Below are 18802 nucleotides of genomic sequence, written 5' to 3'. Positions count from 1 at the left end.
ATTTGCTACATCAATCGTATCTCACACACCAGGTTATATGCCATGCACCATATACCTGCTCCAAACTGTACTAGGTGTGATTGTACACATTTTGACTTCACTCATGTTATGTGGCAATGCCCTGTAATGATTAGGTATTGGGGTAAAGTGATTGATATTCTCTCTTCCATTCTCTCTGTACTGGTACCAAACACCCCGAAATGATGTCTTCTGGGCATTCTAGAAGAGGAACAGTGGCAAAGATATGATAGAACCATGCTAAGAGAGACATCATTCTTAGCCCAAAAGGCTATAGCGATTAGATGGATTCAGCCTTATCCCCCATCTATTCGCAACTGGATACGGATTGTCAATCAACTACTACCATGCGAAAAAATAATTTATGAACGTAGAGGTTGCTCTATGAAGTATGGTAAGATCTGGGATAAATGGTGCTCTTCCTTTCTTACCATTGATTAAAATAGTTTGAGGGTGTGTTTGTTCTGTAACCCAGGGAATTTTTCCTGATTTTCATTGATTTGATTCATGTCAATTCTACATGTAATTGTACCTTTTTCATGCTCATGTTGAGCAATTTATTGACTGTACTGATGTTTTATTTCTACATCAATAAAAAGAGTTGGAAAAAAAAAAAGTTGCAGGGACATCAAAGTAGCACTACTTCCGACTTTCATACAACTTGAGAGCCATAGACTTCAATGTTAACCCTCAAAAGTTGCATGAAAGTCGTACCTCAATGTTATACAATGCAACATTTGTCCATTATCCTTGGTCGTAGCCAAATTTGTATCCAAGTTGCACCCAACCAAAGTTGCATTCCGAAGTCGGCGCAACTTTGGGGTCGTACAAGTGTGAATGGAGCCTAAAAGCCTTTACAGGTTACCAGTGGAAAGTTGCACAGGAGATCTGGTGCTAACGGTCTGGTGTGGTGTGATCGCGGTTTACGTGTGTGTGGGACCAAAGCATGTGTTCCCCTTGAGTGCAAGCACGTAGGATGAAGGCGTGTTAAAAAAATATATATATATATTTTTACACTGTTGCTTTAATGATTTTTATGTATATAAATGGGGTATACTCCCACTCTCTGCTATAGGTACTCAGTTTTTTCTGCCTAGTCAGAAGTAAAGACCTAGTTCCTTGCTAGGATCTCTGGTCTTGGCAATTTTGTTTCCTATCTTTATTATTTTGTTCCTGTTGAGAATTTACAATCAATTGCCGGACTGGGCGATGGACTGGATAATCTAGATCCAGAGGGTCCTCCTGTCTGGCCAGCGAGCGTTTGCAGACTGCAGCTCCACGCTAGGTGGGCCCCAACATAGCCCCACTGGACGGGGGCTGGCCTGCAAGTTAAATGTCTATTCCTGGAATATTCCTTCCTGATGACCCAGGAGGTAATCCTATATTGCTGTGTGTATATATATATATATATGTGTAGCGCTTAACCCATTAATTTATATAAATGAGAAAAATAATCAAATATTATCAGCATGGGATGCTCAAAAAATAAACCAAATTATGTGAATAAAATTAAAAAATTCTAAAGTGAATTATAAGTCCTTATTGAGTCCACCTAATCAGTCCCAGGGAATGTGCCAAATAAATCCAAAAGTAAAATAAGTACTAATATGAAGAACCACAAGTTCCAGCATATAAATGTCACTCCGTTTGCTGTGAAGAAATACTGGTATGAAGAACCACAAGTTCCAGCATATGGATGCCACTCCGTTTGCTGGATGGAAATAGAATTGCACTCTAGGATATGACCCAAAAGGCTGCTTACCAGATGTAGATGGTCATCCAATTTAATGGATAAACCTCAGCACGCTTTAATTGGTAATGACGGGATCAATACAGTATGTAGTAGAGGACACTCAGTAGTAAATATTCAGAGACCATATGTAAAAAAAGGTTTCAAGGACATAGCGTGATACCGCACACACAGTTACATAAAACAAAAGACAAGGTATTGCACTCACATAAAACACCTCATTAATAAGCATAGAATCAGGGAGAAGAACCATAGATCCCAGCAGGCGAGACACCACTCTGTTGATGAATGTAGAAGATGTAAAGCACCCTTGAATAGGTCACCAAAAAACATCCAAAAAGGCCGCTTACCAAATATATGAGGTCACCTAATTCAATCGATAGACCTCAGCAGGCTTAATTGTCAAGCAGGGGAGTACGCTAGGTGTAATCATATATGGCATGTGTATATGAAGATATTCAATAGGAGCTCAGATGCCTTTTCTGGACTCTGCAGGTCTTTCTTAAGCCCAGAGAGGTTGATTGATTCCACCTGTTCCTGAAGGGAAGCTCCTGGACATCAGCATTGATGTTGGATAAAAAGGCAAGGCTCACAGTCTCCGCTCAAATTCATCCCAAAGGTGTTCTATCAGGTTGAGGTCAGGACTCTGTGCAGGCCAGTCAAGATCCTTCACCCCAAACTCGCTCATCCATGTCTTTATGGACCTTGCTTTGTGCACTGGTGGGCAGTCATGTTGGAACAGGAAGGGGCCATCCCCAAACTGTTCCCTCAAAGTTGGGAGCATGAAATTGTCCAAAATGTCTTGGTATGCTGATGGCTTAAGACAGGGGTGTCCAAACTTTTTTCAAAGAGGGCCAGATTTGATGAAGTGAACATGCGTGAGGGCCGACCATTTTACCTGACATTCTTTGGACCATTCAAATTAAATACAAACAAACTATTTTATGCAAAGTTTATTTCAAACGGCATACTTTTCCTTTCATCACATGGATGACAAATCTAAACGGATGTTAAATCACTCTGCCTTTCATATCTGAAGGCCAGATGAAACAAAAATCCAGGAAGCTGAAATATATGTCAGGAACATTGTAAAGTACATTACATATTATTGGTAATAAAGGTTGTCTGTCAACTTTTAAGTTAAAAAAAATATGAGCAGGAACATAACACCAAGTATACATGTTGTGTTCAAATATATTGATAATTGATTTAGACCAACTGACGTTAACTGAGATTTTACAATGTATTCATCTCAATCCGGAGCATGCGTGCTCCCTAATCAGTCACACAAGGGTTAACCACATATAAGCGCTATATGAACCCACTGATGATGATTAATGATGGCAGCAAAAAAAGTAATAAATGATGGCAATGTATTTTTCCAAATTACCTGTGGGGCCGTATTAAAGCAGCCCGGGGGCCGCATTTGGCCCGCGGGCCGGACTTTGGACATGCCTGGCTTAAGAGTTCCCTTCATTGAAACTAAGGGGCCAAGCCCAACCCCTGAAAAAACAAGCCCACGCTGTAATCCCCCCTCAAGCAAATGATTTGGACCAGTGCCGAGAGTCCTGACCTCAACCCGACAAAACACCTTTGGGATGAATTAGAGCGGAGACTGTGAGCCAGGCCTTCTCATCCTACATCAGTGCCTGACCTCACAAATGCACTTCTGGAAGAATGGTCAAACATTCCCATAGACACTCCTAAACCTTGTGGACAGCTTTCCCAGAAGAGTTGAAGCTGTTATAGCTGCAAAGGGTGGGCCAACTCAATATTGAACCCTATGAACTAATACTGGGATGCCATTAAAATTCATGTGCATGTAAAGGTAGGCGTCCCAATACTTTTGGTAATATAGTGTATGTTAGATAAATAACTGTATATTCATTTTCATCTCCTGCTTTCTATGGTGGTGTGGAGGAGATAAAACCAGACACGGAGAGGATACCTTTGTAGAAGCTGTTGGAGGATCTTGAAGCAAAAGCGTATAATAATCTTCTTTTTGAATAAAGGGGTAATTTTGTTCTGGTGAGTAATTTATTCACAAGAGCACAGTGGTGTTTTTTTTTTTTCATGGTGGAAGAGAATTAGAGAAGAGCACTGAAGAAATAACATATTTTAAGTGGTTGATTTATGGACATATTGGACTAAGATAATATTATTTCTTCTTCTTATTTTTTATGAGAATAATGTGATTATTTACACATCTGTAGGGTAAATGTTGCTGGTATTTATGGTGTTTAATATTTAGAGCATAGCACCACCTCCTCTTTCTTCCTTTAAGCACCATCTTGTAAAGAGGCGTTTCCTTCAAGTAAACACACCCATTATTCCGTGCCCCACTTCTACTCCAAAAAAAAAAAAAAACTAATTGCACACCTATATGTATATTTTGAGGGTTCATGCTGCATATTTATTTTATTCCACAGAAGTAAGCTTAAAATAGATCCCATTGCTGTCCCTTCTGTTAATGGAGATTTTGATTATTACAGTGGAACTTTAGTCTGATCACTTCAAGCTGGCCCCTTTTGCAGGTATAGCTATATAAAACATAAAAAATAAGTGTCCGTACTGTTTAAAATCCAGTAATATACTGTCACCCTGCTCTACACATGCTCAGTTGCTTCCTATTTTTGGCATTGTGCCAAACTGGAGCCACTAGAGGTCGATGGTTTGACAGCCTAAAGATTTACGGCTGCTCAGGGGCTCTCTCCAGCAAAATGGTAGCCTCTGGCAAGTAGAAACAGGAGTCCAGAATTTAACTCTTATTGATGAATGTTCCCAGCTACTGGTCATTTTTAGTGACATTTATACGGGCTGCATAGCCCACCCTTTTGTTTGTGTATGCTCTGCATTATTAGTTGTGCTCTGTCATGCTCGGTCTTACTTTATCATATGGAGCTGTCATATATTCCTTCCATTCTGTTTTAGATTATATTGTGGGATTCCTTGAATGCTAAATAAAGAATTTATTAATAATAAAAAAAAAAAGAAATGGAAACAGGAACAATGCTGGAGGCAATTTACAGCACACACTAATTTGGTAACACAATTAATAATGTGGAATGTATTATTTTTATCAAGCTGTCATGGGTAAAGTTCTGCTGTAATGGTGACCTTGTGGGAAATCCTCTGTCAGTAGCATACAACCTTTCATTTCTCTTTGTAGCATATTTTCTCTTGTATCGTACACACAATAAATGTAACTGCATTCGTGGGACCCTTATTATATTTGTAATAATTGTGGGAATATGTTGGAATTTTTTTATGTGTTGTTGCTAAGGGATCGTTAGGAAGAAATTATTTGCAGTGTGTTCTAGTTCAGCATGAGGCTTGCGTACTTGACTCCATACGCATCTACAAAGAGGGCTCCAACATAGAAAAGCTGCTAAAGATAAAAATATTTTTCTAAAGCCTTGATGCCTTACTCATGTCATTGTGTTCACAGAAAATAGGTTTAAATGATAATGGTATAGCAAAACCGCACACACAAATAATTAGACTCAACAAGGGAGGCTGGCAAATGTTGATAGCAGCTTACAGAACAATAGGAGTAGGAAGATAATGCAATACCTTTTGATTGTTATCTGCTGACCAGCACCACCAATTACAGAGTCATATCTGTGAAGTGCTTTTTTATCTTCTAGCATTGTTTGTACATATGACCTCCCAAACCATTTAAGAAATAAGGCAGGCCATAGACAAACCTCAGCCTGGTTAGCCCCCCCAAATCATAATTTTTTGAGTAAAACATATTCAATTTGTTATATCTTTGCTAGATCAGGTTGGATCAATTGTTGTTTGTGTTAGATCTCAGACAGAAGAAGCAATATTAACAGTTATTTCCTTGGGGTGGCCAACCCGTCATCAGCCCTCCTTTATCAAAAAATTGACCAAAAAGTTAGCTATTTTGGAAGCCATTTGTTAGATCCGATAAGATCAAATGGTTTTAACGTTAGATCTCACATACTTAGAGACTTATTAAGTGGATAATGAGGGTGGGCTGCCCCCATATCAAATTTTCTGGCCAAAAATCATTCAGACTAATAGATATTCCTTGGATCCGGTAAGATCAAGTGGTTTTAACGTTGGATCTCACATCATTTCAGAGATATTCCACATACAAATATAGATATTAGGGGGTGGTACATAAGGACGGGCTGCCCCCCCCACATGCAATTTTCTGGCCAAAGAAAATGTTTTCTGGCTAATGGATATTAGTTCGATCAGGTAAGATCAAGTGGTTTTAACGTTAGATCTCACATAATTAGAGACCAATAAATGATTAATAACAACTTGATCTTACCTGATCTAATGAATATCTATTAGCCTGGATGATTTTTGGTCAGAAAATTGCCCGTCCTTATGTACCACCACCTAAAATCTCTATTTTTATGTGGAATATCTCTGAAATGATGTGAGATCCAATGTTAAAACTAGGGATAGACCGATTATTGGCAAGGCCGATATATCGGCGGCTGATATGCACTTTCCCCCGATATATCAGTATCCGCCCCGGAAGTGGCTGATATTGCCGATATTTTTGTGACGTCATTCTGCCTTCTTAGGCCGCCTCCCTCACCTTGGACAGCCTTGTCTGGAGTTGGGACTAGTCTCGCAGGAGTGTATCACAGCCATACACCCACAGCAGCCCGTTGCCAGCCAGCCACCCACATCCACAGGCCCTGTACCAGCCAGCTATACCGGCCAGCCACCCACATGCCCTGTACCAGCAAGCCAGCCAGCCACCCACAGGCCCTGTATCAGCGAGCCAGCCAGCCACCCACAGGCCCTGTACCTGCCAGCCAGCCACCCACAGGCTCTGTACCAGCGAGCCAGCCAGCCACCCACAGGCCCTGTACCTGCCAGCCACAGGCACTATACCAGCCAGCCAGCCACCCACCCACCCCTGGAAAAATCCATATCGGTCTATACCTAGTTAAAACCACTTGATATTACCAGATATAATGAATAGCTATTAGTCTGAATGATTTTTGGCCAGAAGATTTGATAAGGGGGGCCAGCCCCCCTCATTAACAACTTAATAAGTCTCTAATTATGTGAAATCTAACGTTTAAACCATTTGATCTTACCGGATCTAACAAATGGCTAACTTTTTGGTACATTTTTTGATAATTGGGGGCTGATGACGGGTTAGCCCCCCCCCCCCAGGAAATAACTTAATATCGCTTCTTCTGTGTGAGATCTAACGCACACAACTATTGATCTAACCTGATCTAATAAAGATCTAGTGAACTGCATAGGTGTTATTCACAAATTTTGATTTGGGGGGGGGGGGGGTTAACCCAGCTGAGGTCATAGACGATGCAAATTGCTTTCCTGCAACCAGGGGTCACAGAAAAGCAATTTGCACGATTCCCCCAGAAAGTGTTAGTGCTGACAGGGGAAGGCCTCCTGCCGAGTAATTGTCTTCTCTCAGCGGGGGCAGGGTTAGCCATCGCCGCCGGGAGAAGACAGTAGTTATCGCTAGTGGCTATAGCAGCTGCTTGCGATGATCACAAGCGAATTCGTCAGGTTGGTTGTACTCAACTTAATCGATCAATCAACTTGGTACGTTCAGCCTGCCCATTAATGGCTTGAATCTCGGCCAGTTCCTGCTGAACCAGCCAAGATTCGAACAGTCTATGGCCAGCCTAAGATGTAAAACTTTAATTGGGTTGATTCTTACTTATTTACCTTTTTTAAGAGATTAATTTATTCTTATATGCTAGCCCTTTTTAATGGAAAAAAATAATTTATTAATCCAGCCTCCTGAACGTCAGATTGTGGTGGGAATCTGTGCCATGACCAAAAAGTCCAAGTCTAAGCCCATGACCCAAATCTTGGAGCGCCTCTGCAAGTTTGATTACATCACTGTAGTGATTATGTCCGAAGATATCATTCTGAATGAACCGGTGGAGAAGTGGCCCATTTGTGACTGCCTGATCTCTTTTCATTCTAAAGGTAACAATCCTCTGCCCTTCTCCTTCCAACAGCTGATGTCATGTTGTCACTGCACCTGACAGCTTCTGCTGAGCCTATTCAATGCAACTTCAAAGATAAACCACCCTTTTCAATAATTAAATGCTTTTTTCCTGCTCATGAGTTTAATGAATGAAATGTTAATGAGAGATATCCAGCAACAACCTTTACTGTATAGTATACTGTATAGCTGTGGCATATTGGCTGGCTAAACATATACATGGTGCATTCATGTAGTAAATGTTTTCACAAGGTAGTAAATGTTTTCTTTTTGTGCTCTTACAGTTTATTACAGCAAAATATATGAATTTAGTATGTAGTAATATCTAAAAGTGTACCAGATTGTTTAAAAGAGTTATGCCACTTTAGTGGGGAAAATAATTGACAAATAAAAAAAATAAAAAATAATATAGCATCTACAATTTCTATAAAATGAATTGCAATATGGCTGTCTGTAGACATTCTATACATATGGTGTACAGAACGCTCCCCAGAAATGTAATTTCCTGCTTTTGTGATTTTCTTACTGAATTTCCCAGAAGTCTGCACTAGCATACAAGTCAGATACCCCCAAAGGGAAATCACTTCTAAAGGGATTCAGACCAATTTTCTCATTAGTGCCTTGCAGGTGCAGCAGCTGATTAGAAAACCACTCTCATACAGATTCACTCTACACAGGCAAATAAACCCGCTATTGCTTCAGAATAGGTAGGAAAAGGTGGGAATCTGCAACAGAATTTGTTAAAATCCTTGCAATGTACATGTATGGCTATATGTATAATATGCATGTACATATATGGCTATTTTTTCTTTTTTTTTTTTTTTCAGCCAGTGGGCTGAACGAAAAAAAAAACGTAACCGATTCCCCCATCCATGCTTTTGAGGTGGATGATGACTCCCCTGCAGACAGAATACATTGATAAATACTGAAGACCATTGCTTGTAGTGCTGATCAAAGCAAAATTTATCAGAAAGCCCATTTGAGAGCAGTCGGTCCTTAGATTGACTGCTCTCGAACGGGAATGGCCATAGATCATTTAAAATTCGTCCGGTCCCTGCTGAACCAGCCATATTTCAACTCCTCTGTGACCAGCTTTAGGCTGACCACACAATGATGTAAATTCCCCCTATCCAGTATTCATTGTGTATCAGCCTTTCTCCAATTACTTTCTATTGGCAGTGGAGTATTGTTCCTGACTTGCCTCTGCCTAGTAAGCAGAGAGTAATAGTGTTGTATTGGTTAAAATGTTACAACCCGCTAGCTCTCCAATAATGCTGACTTCTAAAGGTTTTCTGCTGCAACATTTGGGCTCGGTTCAAACTGCCACGCTTAGGGATCTGACTTGTGAGACCCCAAGTCGCATGATGTAAAATCCCATGTTAGTGTAGCACCCTCCTAGGTAGGTGCTAGGTAAAACATATCTGTGACCCTTTTCTGCTTATTAGGAGGGTCTGATTTACTAGTTTAGCCTGTCACATGTTTCTAAGGGTGATTCACTGGGTCTGAGGGAGTGTCCCCACTGCAGCCAATGAGGGACCTTGTTGGACGGTGGAGGAAACATAGCCAGTGGCACACTCTGTTTTATGTCAGTTCCAGTGGGAGGGCATTCCTGCAATGCATCCTGGGATTGCACATAAATAGGAAGGGAGCATGTGACAGGGTGGTCTTTGGGCGGGAAGCCAGGTCCCAAGAGGAGGGCGACGGCTGTCTCTCCTCCTGTTGCTGAGGAAGGTGGTCCAGGCAGTCGGCCTAGGGACCAGGGGTTAAGCTGTGCTGCAGAGAATCCAGTGTGTGCTGGGCAGGATTCTTCTGGAAAAACAGTATCGTGAGTTCTTAGGCAGACCCCTGGGCAGATGCTTAAGAGAGGGGACCACTCCAGAAAAGTCAAGGGGATCCAAGAGCCAGCTAACCCAGAGTGTTAGTGTAAAAGGGGTGCCAAGTTGTAAACCCTGAAGATTAGGGGGTAAAGGGGGCGCCAGGAAGGGCCCTGAAGTTGCTCAGCAGTACAGTATACTTTTGAGGATAGAAGTGCCTTAGGAAGCTGAAGGACTCTTTCACAGTCAAAAGGCAACGTAAATTAAGCGGCCTAGCCGTGACTAGCTCAACTCAGCATTTAGCCAGCATTAATCAGCATTTAACCAGTGTTAAACAGCATTTATCAGATCGTCCCTGCTTATTGTGCATAGTTTTGTTCTGTTGGAGTATCCCACTCATCCCTTCTCCTATCCAAGTTCCTAATAAAACATAAAAACCAAAGAAACTGGACTGGTCCTTGTCTGAGGTAAAAACACTTGGAAACCTGTCTGAATGTTCTACTGTTGCTAATGGTAACCCAGGGGAACCCGTTTTCAGCAGCTCCCTTGGGAGTAGTCCTGGGTTACCGCCCGGTTGCTAATGGCAACGGCCAAAGAAAATGTTCAAAATCTCAATTTTTGTGTCCGGGACTTTGTTCTAATGCTTAATCCAAGTGTGTGGCCTGCTCTACAGGAGATAGGGAGAGTGGGATGAAGATAGAAGTGCACCTCAAAGGTTGCCCGTGGCAACGCCAAAATTCCAGTCAGAACTGTAATGTGTGTTCCTCAATGGCGGGAATCTTTCACTTCAGCTATGAAATGTATGCCTCCGTGAAGTACTGGAAGGTGGGAAAAAGGCCTTTAACTGTGAATAAAAACTGTATCTGCCTGACAGGAAAAGGTGCAAGTGTGGATGGAGAAAATGGCGGCCAGGGGCACGTGGATCGGTCTGCCAGGGGCCGTGTGTGTGTCAAGGCTATATGGAATGATGTTGACAGTGCTTACGACAGTGGGACATTTATTCTGTATAGCGACAGTGTCAATACTGTGAAGATAGCAGTCGGCCATGCCGGGAAGGGCAGTGGGGCTTTCCTCTGAGACAGTATGGTGATGGGCCTTGCTTGTACACGTGCTGGGAAGAGGACTGTTGTCTGTGCGTACAACAGCGGGACAATTCTCTGGACTGGCAAAGAGGGACAGCTGGCTCAAGGTGATGGAGGCGCAGCTGGGGCCCTGCTACAAGCAAGAAGAGTGGATGCATGTCTGGTGAGGGACATGGTCCGCTTTGCAGTAACTTCTGTGTCGGCTGAGGTGAGAGAGTGCGGCATTGGAGGGGTTACTGCACTGCGTGGTAAAGTGTGGGATAGAAGATTCTGCCTAGCAGGAGGAGCCACCGCCAAACAAGAAATGTAGGTGGAGGCGTCGCTCTCGCCCCGGCCAATCAGGAGTGACAAGGGAACTCCACAAATTACTTCCTCCTTCGGGTGTGGCTGAGAGGGAGACACTTGTGAGGAGAAGCAACATGGAGCTTGCTGGAGAACGAAAGTGCGCAGCCGCAACTATTCCACCCATCGGCGGAGAACCTGCTGGGCAGACCCGGGAGTAGACCAAATAGCCGAAGGCGATCGTCCTGTAGGACACAGGAGTGCGGATGGTGCTCGATGGAGGAATGGCGCTGTGCACCGGAGGAGGCATGGAGCATTTAGGCCTGGTATGTCCCCAGTGTATGAGTGTGACCATGCGGATGCAAACGTGGAGCCAGTGTGGGCACTGTGGCTATCTGCTGCTGCGGGCGGAGAGGAGTGAGGGTCGGCCCAGACAGCTGAGTGTGTCAGGGGAGACAGGAGTCACTTGGGTCATGTTGGTTCTGGCATCGGGACCTATCCGCGGAGGTGGGAGAGGAGTCATCGGGGTGCTAATGCAGCTGGAGGCCATGCAACCTGGCAGTGGTTCAGACTGTACAGCCAGGGAAACCCGATTGCCAGACAAAGGGTGTATGCAGGTACTGAGGGCCGGGAAGTGGCCACCTGATGCGCTGAAGGTTACCGCAGCAGTAACAAGGTCTGCTCCCATCTCTATTAGAGAAGATAGCCGGCAGCAGTCGGGACTCCTTCGGCCAGTGTGAGTAGTATGGAGGTGGTCAGGGCCATCAATGTGGGGTCTCCAAGCTTCCAAAACAAGTTTGGGTCAATTGAAGAAGGAATTGGCAATTGGAGGTCTGAAGATGAAACAGAATGGCACTGGGGATCAGAGGCTGGAAGCAGTTCACCAGGTCCTGATGCAGTGGAGGCACCTGACAAAGAGACCAGGAGTCTGTAGTAAGAAGGGAGCTGGCTCAACGTTTGGGGTTCTGTGAGGCCTATTCAAGTAGGGTCCCAGATTTAACCCTGCCCATTAACTGTGCCCGGACATGGGATCAGAATGAGGCCTATAGCTCCCTCATCCGGTGTGAGGAGACCCCGTTCTCTCTAGCTGGGAGAGGAAACAGGAATGCCCTCCCCAGATTGTCACGAATGCAGCGATAGTTTCAGCGCAAAATAGCCATGGAATACAGGTACGATTACCCATATGCTCCCCAGGAGATTATGCTCGAAGTTGAAGCCAAAAGAGAGTCTTAGTGTGATGAAGCCATCTGGGACTTTGTTTGTTCCAAAGCCCTTTCCGAACTCAACTAGAGCAGACCTGTGGTAGAAGTTCACTTCTGTAAAGACACAGTGCTACTATGGGCGGTCCATATATGTGGATCAGGTGGAAGTCCGCCGCCCAGACGAATCAGGCCAGGCTTGGTCGGTCTGTGTTCGGGACAGTCAGGGAAACCTAGTAAGGATCCCCACCCAGAGCATTACATTTAAAGATGAACTGTTTCCAGAAAAAAAAATGGCTGGCTAGGATGCATAAAGAACTCACACTACTGACTCAAAAGTAGCTGTTGGGGTTTGTATTTTCCCCCTTTTTGTTCATCATCTCTACAAGTTTGTCGTTCCACAGACCCATTGGGCCAGGGTCATAAAGAGGGACTCTAACCTTATAGATCCTTTGGGCCATCTGGCTGGGATCATTGGATTACAAATGACAGCTTGATGTGACTGTCCTTGGGCCATCGGGCCAAAAAGTTGAACTATGCGGGTGACCGTTACAGGAATGGGTGGTGCACCCAGGAAGTCTGATGGGGGTGTTCTAGTACCAGGGACCCCCAAAGTTATCTGTGACTCGGCAGGACTGTGGGTCACTAAGGCTCCAGTGGCCTATTCTGTTTCCAGAAAGGAGGAGTGTCGGTGAATTGCAGCAGGGAGATGCTGTTTGTACTTCTTCTCCTTTGGACTCTGCGTAAGGTAGTCAGTGATAGGGCATAGATTCACCTACAGAGAGAGGATTAAACGTCGTGCCAAGAACTGGACAAGCAGAGGAGTCAGGGATTAGGATGAGAAGACCTCCCCTGCGAGGAGGGCCTTCTCATCGACCACCAGGATAGATAGCCATGACCTTTTGTAAATGTGTATGATATGACTAACTCCCTGTCTTTCTTCTTTTGAGGTGAAATCAGCTTCAGAGTCAGGATGTATATATCTGCTTATTCCCTACCAAACTGAGTTTGTTTGGTGGGGGGGTGCATCCTTCTATGCACCTAAAAGTGTATATTTGTACAGTAAATGGATACTTTTATTTTTGTACCTAACTTATTTTGTACATTCGTTCTTTTCTCCCTTTACAAGTTAGTGGGACACTCCTGATTTTTGGCAGGATTATTTTTAGGGGTGGCTGCCCCAGAGCCAACGGGACGTGGCTCTTTTTTGGTGGGGGGTGGATGTAGCACCCTCCTAGGTAGGTGCTAGGTAAGACATATCTGTGACCTTGTTCTGCTTATCAGGAGGGTCTGATCTACTAGTTTAGCCTGTCACATGTTTCTAAGTGTGATTCACTGGGTCTGAGGGAGTGTCCCCACTGCAGCCAATGAGGGACCTTGTTGGACGGTGGAGGAAACCTAGTTAGTGGCACACTCTGTTTTATGTTCCAGTGGGAGGGCATTCCTGCAATGCATCCTGGGATTGCACATATATAAGAAGGGAGCATGTGACAGGGTGGTCTTTGAGCAGGAAGCCAGGTCCCATGAGGAGGGTGACTGCTGTCTCTCCTTCTGTTGCTGAGGAGGGTGGTCCAGGCAGTCGGCCTAGGAACCAGGGGTTGAGCTGTGCTGCAGAGGATCCAGTGTGTGCTGAACAAGTGGAGCTGCTGGGCAGGATTCTTCTGGAAAAACAGTATTGTGAGTACTTAAGTATCTGCCCAGGGGTCTGCCTAAGAGAGGGGACCACTCCAGAAAGATCAAGGGGATCCAAGAGCCAGCTAACCCGGAGTGTTACTGTAAAAGGGGGTGCCAAGTTGTAAGCCCTGAAGATTAGGGGGTAAAGGGGGCGCCAGGAAGGGCCCTGAAGTTACTCAGCAGTACAGTATACTTTTGGGAAGCTAAAGGACTCTTTCACAGTCAAAAGGCAAAGTAAATTAAGCGGCCTAGCCGTGATTAGCTCAACTCAGCATTGCTCAGCATTTAACCAGCGTTAATCAGCATTTAAAGCGGAGTTCCACCCAAAAATTGAACTTCCGCTTTAGGGAGTCCTGACCCCCTGACATGCCACATTTGGCATGTCATTTTTTTTGGGGGGGGGAGCGGGTACCTAGTTTTGACAGGTACCCGCTCCCACTTCCGCTCGGAGCGCCGCGGCTCCCTGAACAGAAGTTCTCCTCTCCCCCTCCCTCCCTGCAATCTTCTGGGACACGTCAGAGGTCCCAGAAGATTGCCGGCCAATCAAGACGAGCAGCGCGACTCGCGCATGCGCAGTGGGTACCCGGCTGTAAAGCCGTAAACTATCACAGCCGGGTGCCCACAGCAGTGATGCCGGCGCCGAGGGAGAGGATCGAGGCTTCGGGCGGCCGCATCGCTGGACCGTTGGACAGGTGAGTGAATGGCTGGAACTCCGCTTTAACCAGCATTAACCACTTTACCACTAGAGCATTTTGCTGTCTTATGTCTGGGCCACTTTTTGTGATTCGGCGCTGTGCGACTTTAACTGAAAATTGCGCGGTCATGCGACGCCATACCCAAACGAAATTTACGTCCTTTTTTTCCCACATACAGAGCTTTCTTTTGGTGGTATTTGATCACCTGTGCGATTTTTACTTTTTGCGCTATAAACAAAAAAACTAGCGTTTATTTTGAAAAAATAACAATATTTTTAACATTTTTTTATATGAAATTCCCCCCAAAAAAGATGTAAAAAACAATTTTTTAAAAAATTTTTGGCCAATTTGTTTTCTGCTACCCATGTTTGGTAAAAAAAATCACAATAAGCGTATTTTGATTGGTTTGCGCAAACGTTATTGCGTTTACTAACTAAGGGAAAGATTTATGTCATTTTTGGTGTTTTTTTTTTTTTAATGCGTAATGGCGGCGATCTGCGATTTTTTTTTTTTTTTTTTTTTTTTTTTTTTTTTTTTGCGGGACTGCGACATTGCGGCAGACAGATCGGATCCTTGATTGACATTTTTGACACTTTTGGGGGTACCAGTGACATTACTGCAGTGCTATATATATGCATTGTTACTGTAAAAATGACACTGGCAGGGAAGGGGTTAATTTTATTGGAGAGGGAGGGGTTAATGTATGCCTGGTGCTTACTGACGTGTGTGGGGGGAGGTGACTGTGTAACACAGGGACAGATCCAGGGTTCAGCTATGCTGAACCCTGAAATCTGACCCTGCCTGTCACTTAGGAAATCCGCCCGCTCTGTTTACACAGGCGGGCGGATCTCCAAACTAGATTCCCCGACGATCGGGGAAGAACGGCGGCGATCGCCGCCGCTCCTCCCCTGGCCCGACTCCCGCTGTGACTGAAAACAGCGGGAGCGAGCCTCCGGCGGCGCGCGCGCGCCGCCGAGAGAGGGGAATGTCTGGTGATGTAGACCTACGTCGCCAGACGATAACGAGCCACTGTGCTGTAGTAGCAGCACAGTGACCAGTGGTAAAGCGGTTAAACAGCATTTATCAGATCGTCCCTGCTTATTGTGCATAGTTTAGTTCTGTTGGAGTATCCCACTCATCCCTTCTCCTATCCAAGTTCCTAATAAAACATGAAAACCAAAGAAACTGGACTGGTCCTTGTCTGAGGTAAAAACACTTGGAAACATGTCTGAATGTTCTACTGTAGCTAATGCTAACCCAGGGGAACTTGTTTTCAGCAGCTCCCTTGGGAGTAGTGCTACATTAGTCAATTAGAGCTGGCTAATTAGCACTATGGAAGTTTCTCCAACTTTAGAAAAAGCTTCTGTGCTTTCAAGGAGACTTGTGCCACAAAGTAGTACTCAAATCACCAGGAAGTCTAGCAAAGTCTCACCATAAGTTGCGTGACTTTCAGGTTGCGGCAGTGTGAACTGAACCCAATGGTGGGGTTGTTGCATAATAACTCCAAAGTCACAAGCTTCCTTGAACATTGCCTAGTAAAATATGATCAGGCTTAAAGAGGAAATGAACTCTGGAAGTTGTTCCCATAAAAGGAAGGCAAATGAAGGGTCATCAGCATTGCCTGTGGTTTCCAGCCAAAAAAAGGTTGATTATTCAGAGTGCTGCTGAGACATTTTCTAGACATTCCGCATAACATAAAAAATCTTCACTTTGAGTTCAGGTCCTCATAAATGTATACTGTGTATGTAAAGATACATTAGTCTAGTCTAGCATTTGAACTATTTTGGTGATTTCATAACTCAACTAAACTTGAGTTGCAATGGCACAGAAAAGCCACTATTTTTCTACAATCTGATAGTTCTTAAATAAATATTGAGATCAACAGTGTTTTAGGTTGTTTTCACAAAAAAATAAATTTTCTTGGAAAACATATTTTTTTCTCTTTATGCCAAAAAGAGTTGGGCTTAATAGCTCCACTTTTTACATTTGGCGCATTCAGTGTAAAACAATATGAATTTGGTGCACAAATCACTGTCCTAATCATGTTGCAATTGCTTTATGAATTTGGCGCAATATATTAACAAGATGGATTTACATCAGAAAAGTGGCACATCAGCTTTATTGAATTCCCCGCACTGTTGAGAATACCTACTGAGCTTTGCTGCGGTGAGGTTTCTTCTGTTCTTATACTTTTGCCTAAAATGTTTCTAAAGTCAGTAGTTTTTTTTATCTTAATGCATTCTATTTCCCCTTTTTCATAAGTCGCATTCCCTCTGTTCTTATCTGGGGGAGGAGAAACAGCAGTACGCCCATCTTCCCAGTGAATGGCTGTGGGGGGGGGGGGGGGGCTGGGATTGTCAGCACAAGTCTGATAACTAGAGGAGAGCTGGCATCACAGTTCCCAACACAGCCAGAACACTAACCACGCTGTGCTTAATGTGGTCAGTTTTTGATGTGAAAGCAGAGGGACTGGCAGGCGCACACCAGGGATTTCACACAAAGGAAGCAATACAAAGAGAACAGGATACTTTCTCATACAAGCACATGGTACATCGGCAACATATCAGGAATATGAATTGTTAGGGTGACATATTCTTTAAATGACTCCCATATGTACACCGTTTTATTTCAATTATAATACCAATTGCGCAAACATAACATGTCAATATAACTTACGCCTCAGGAAGCTCAGATGTAAATAATGCTTATTGGAGTATTGTTTAATAGTTTACATTTCATGTAGAAAAGAACAAATGTCTATTTCATTATAGTTTACCACCTCAAGAACATATGTCATGTGACATGTATTTTTATGCCATGTTGTAGTTAAAACTATTTCCATAATGTTGGCACATATTTACCTCCCTTCTCTTCTGATTTGATGCTTTCTAGGTTTTCCACTTGATAAAGCTGTTGCTTACTCAAAACTGCGTAACCCATTTCTCATTAATGACTTGGATATGCAGTATTACATCCAAGACAGGTAAAATATATTTGGTGCCATTAATGGGTCTGCATATTTTGTACTGTCTTTTAAAGGAGAATTCCAGGTATGGTATATTTTTATATAGTTTATATTGGCCCAGCTTGAACCAATATAACTATGTATATTCCACACCTTGCTGATTCCCCTGGGAGCTGGAAATCACTAAAGTAGACACTTGCTTCCCGTGCTGATTGGCTGTCCTGCTGCATTCTGAACACAGGAGGTTGGCCACTCATTATGGGTGCCATTCAGAGAATTCTTTGCATTTTCTGATTGGACAAAGTGGAGAGTATGATGTCGGAGCCCTGCCTCCCAACCTTGTCTAATCAGAGAACACTTTGCCTTCATTCAGAAAATAAAAATCATTCTCTAAACCAGGGTTATTAAATTAAAATTCATGGAGGTCCAATTAGTAAAATTTTCTTCCAGCAGAGGTGGGAACCACATGTTTGTCCACACATCACAGCCCACCTCTCCTCTTATATCACAATCCCGTTCTTACATCATTGTCATCTGCCCCTTCACAGTAGTGTTTTGAACCCTTCTTCACATCACCCCCTCCCCCCACTCAGCACTGCCACCCACAGCCGTGTCCTCTAACCCTCCCACATCACCTTCCCCCCATGACCGTGTCCTCTGCTCCTACCACATTACCTCCCCCCCTACAGCAGTGTCCTCTGCTCCTCTCACGTCACCCCTACAGTAGTGTCCTCCTCTACCCCCCTGCCCCTTCACATCACCCCCCCTTCCTTACATTACCCCTTCAACAGCACTGCCCCCCTACACCCCCACCCCCACAGCAGTGCTCCCTGCCCCTTTCTATCACATCACCCCCCACAGTAGTTCTCACTGCCCCTTTACATCACCACACACACAGTGGTGTGCTCTTCCCCATTACCTCACTCCTCCCCCTTTCACAAAATAGACCTCTCTGTATGTTCATATCATGCAGTCCCCGCTCCCCAATCTTAAGTGCCAGGTCTGCCTCGAGAGGCACAGTAGCACTGCATGAAGGATGGGAGCTGAAGTTGCGGAAGTTAACTTTGCGTATTAGGGTTCTAATGATTGGTTGCTAGGACCGCTCTGTGTCCTAGCAACCAATCATCTGCTCGGTAATATGCAAAGTTTTCTCGGGCAGCTCCCGCTCCCGCCTCCCATGCAGTGCTACTGTGCCTCTTGATCTGACCCACCTCCTGGTCTCTGCTTTGCTGTGAGAATGACAGCCGCTGAGTCTGGGGGAAGGAAGCATCTCATTTAAATGGCACAACCGTGGGTCTGGATCTGGACTTCGGTTTGTCATACGGTGATGCCTGCTCCAA

The 18802-nt window shown here is 44.2% G+C and overlaps 1 protein-coding gene across 11 annotated transcripts in view; it reads left to right on the top strand.

Moving 5' to 3' along the window:
* Positions 1-18802, top strand: part of PPIP5K1 (diphosphoinositol pentakisphosphate kinase 1) — a 431068-nt gene that overhangs the window by 69147 nt on the left and 343119 nt on the right. For all 11 annotated transcript variants that reach the window (XM_082257041.1, XM_082257040.1, XM_082257039.1 and 8 more), the window contains exons 3-4: positions 7537-7732; positions 17390-17480. In XM_082257041.1, coding sequence (XP_082113167.1) covers positions 7537-7732; positions 17390-17480 — 287 coding nt within the window. The remainder of the gene's footprint in view (positions 1-7536; positions 7733-17389; positions 17481-18802) is intronic.

This window comes from Pelophylax lessonae (assembly GCF_965119305.1).
Source record: "Pelophylax lessonae genome assembly, chromosome: 4".
Classification (NCBI taxonomy): Eukaryota; Metazoa; Chordata; class Amphibia; order Anura; family Ranidae; genus Pelophylax; species Pelophylax lessonae.
This window is presented reverse-complemented; position numbering and strand designations above follow the sequence as displayed.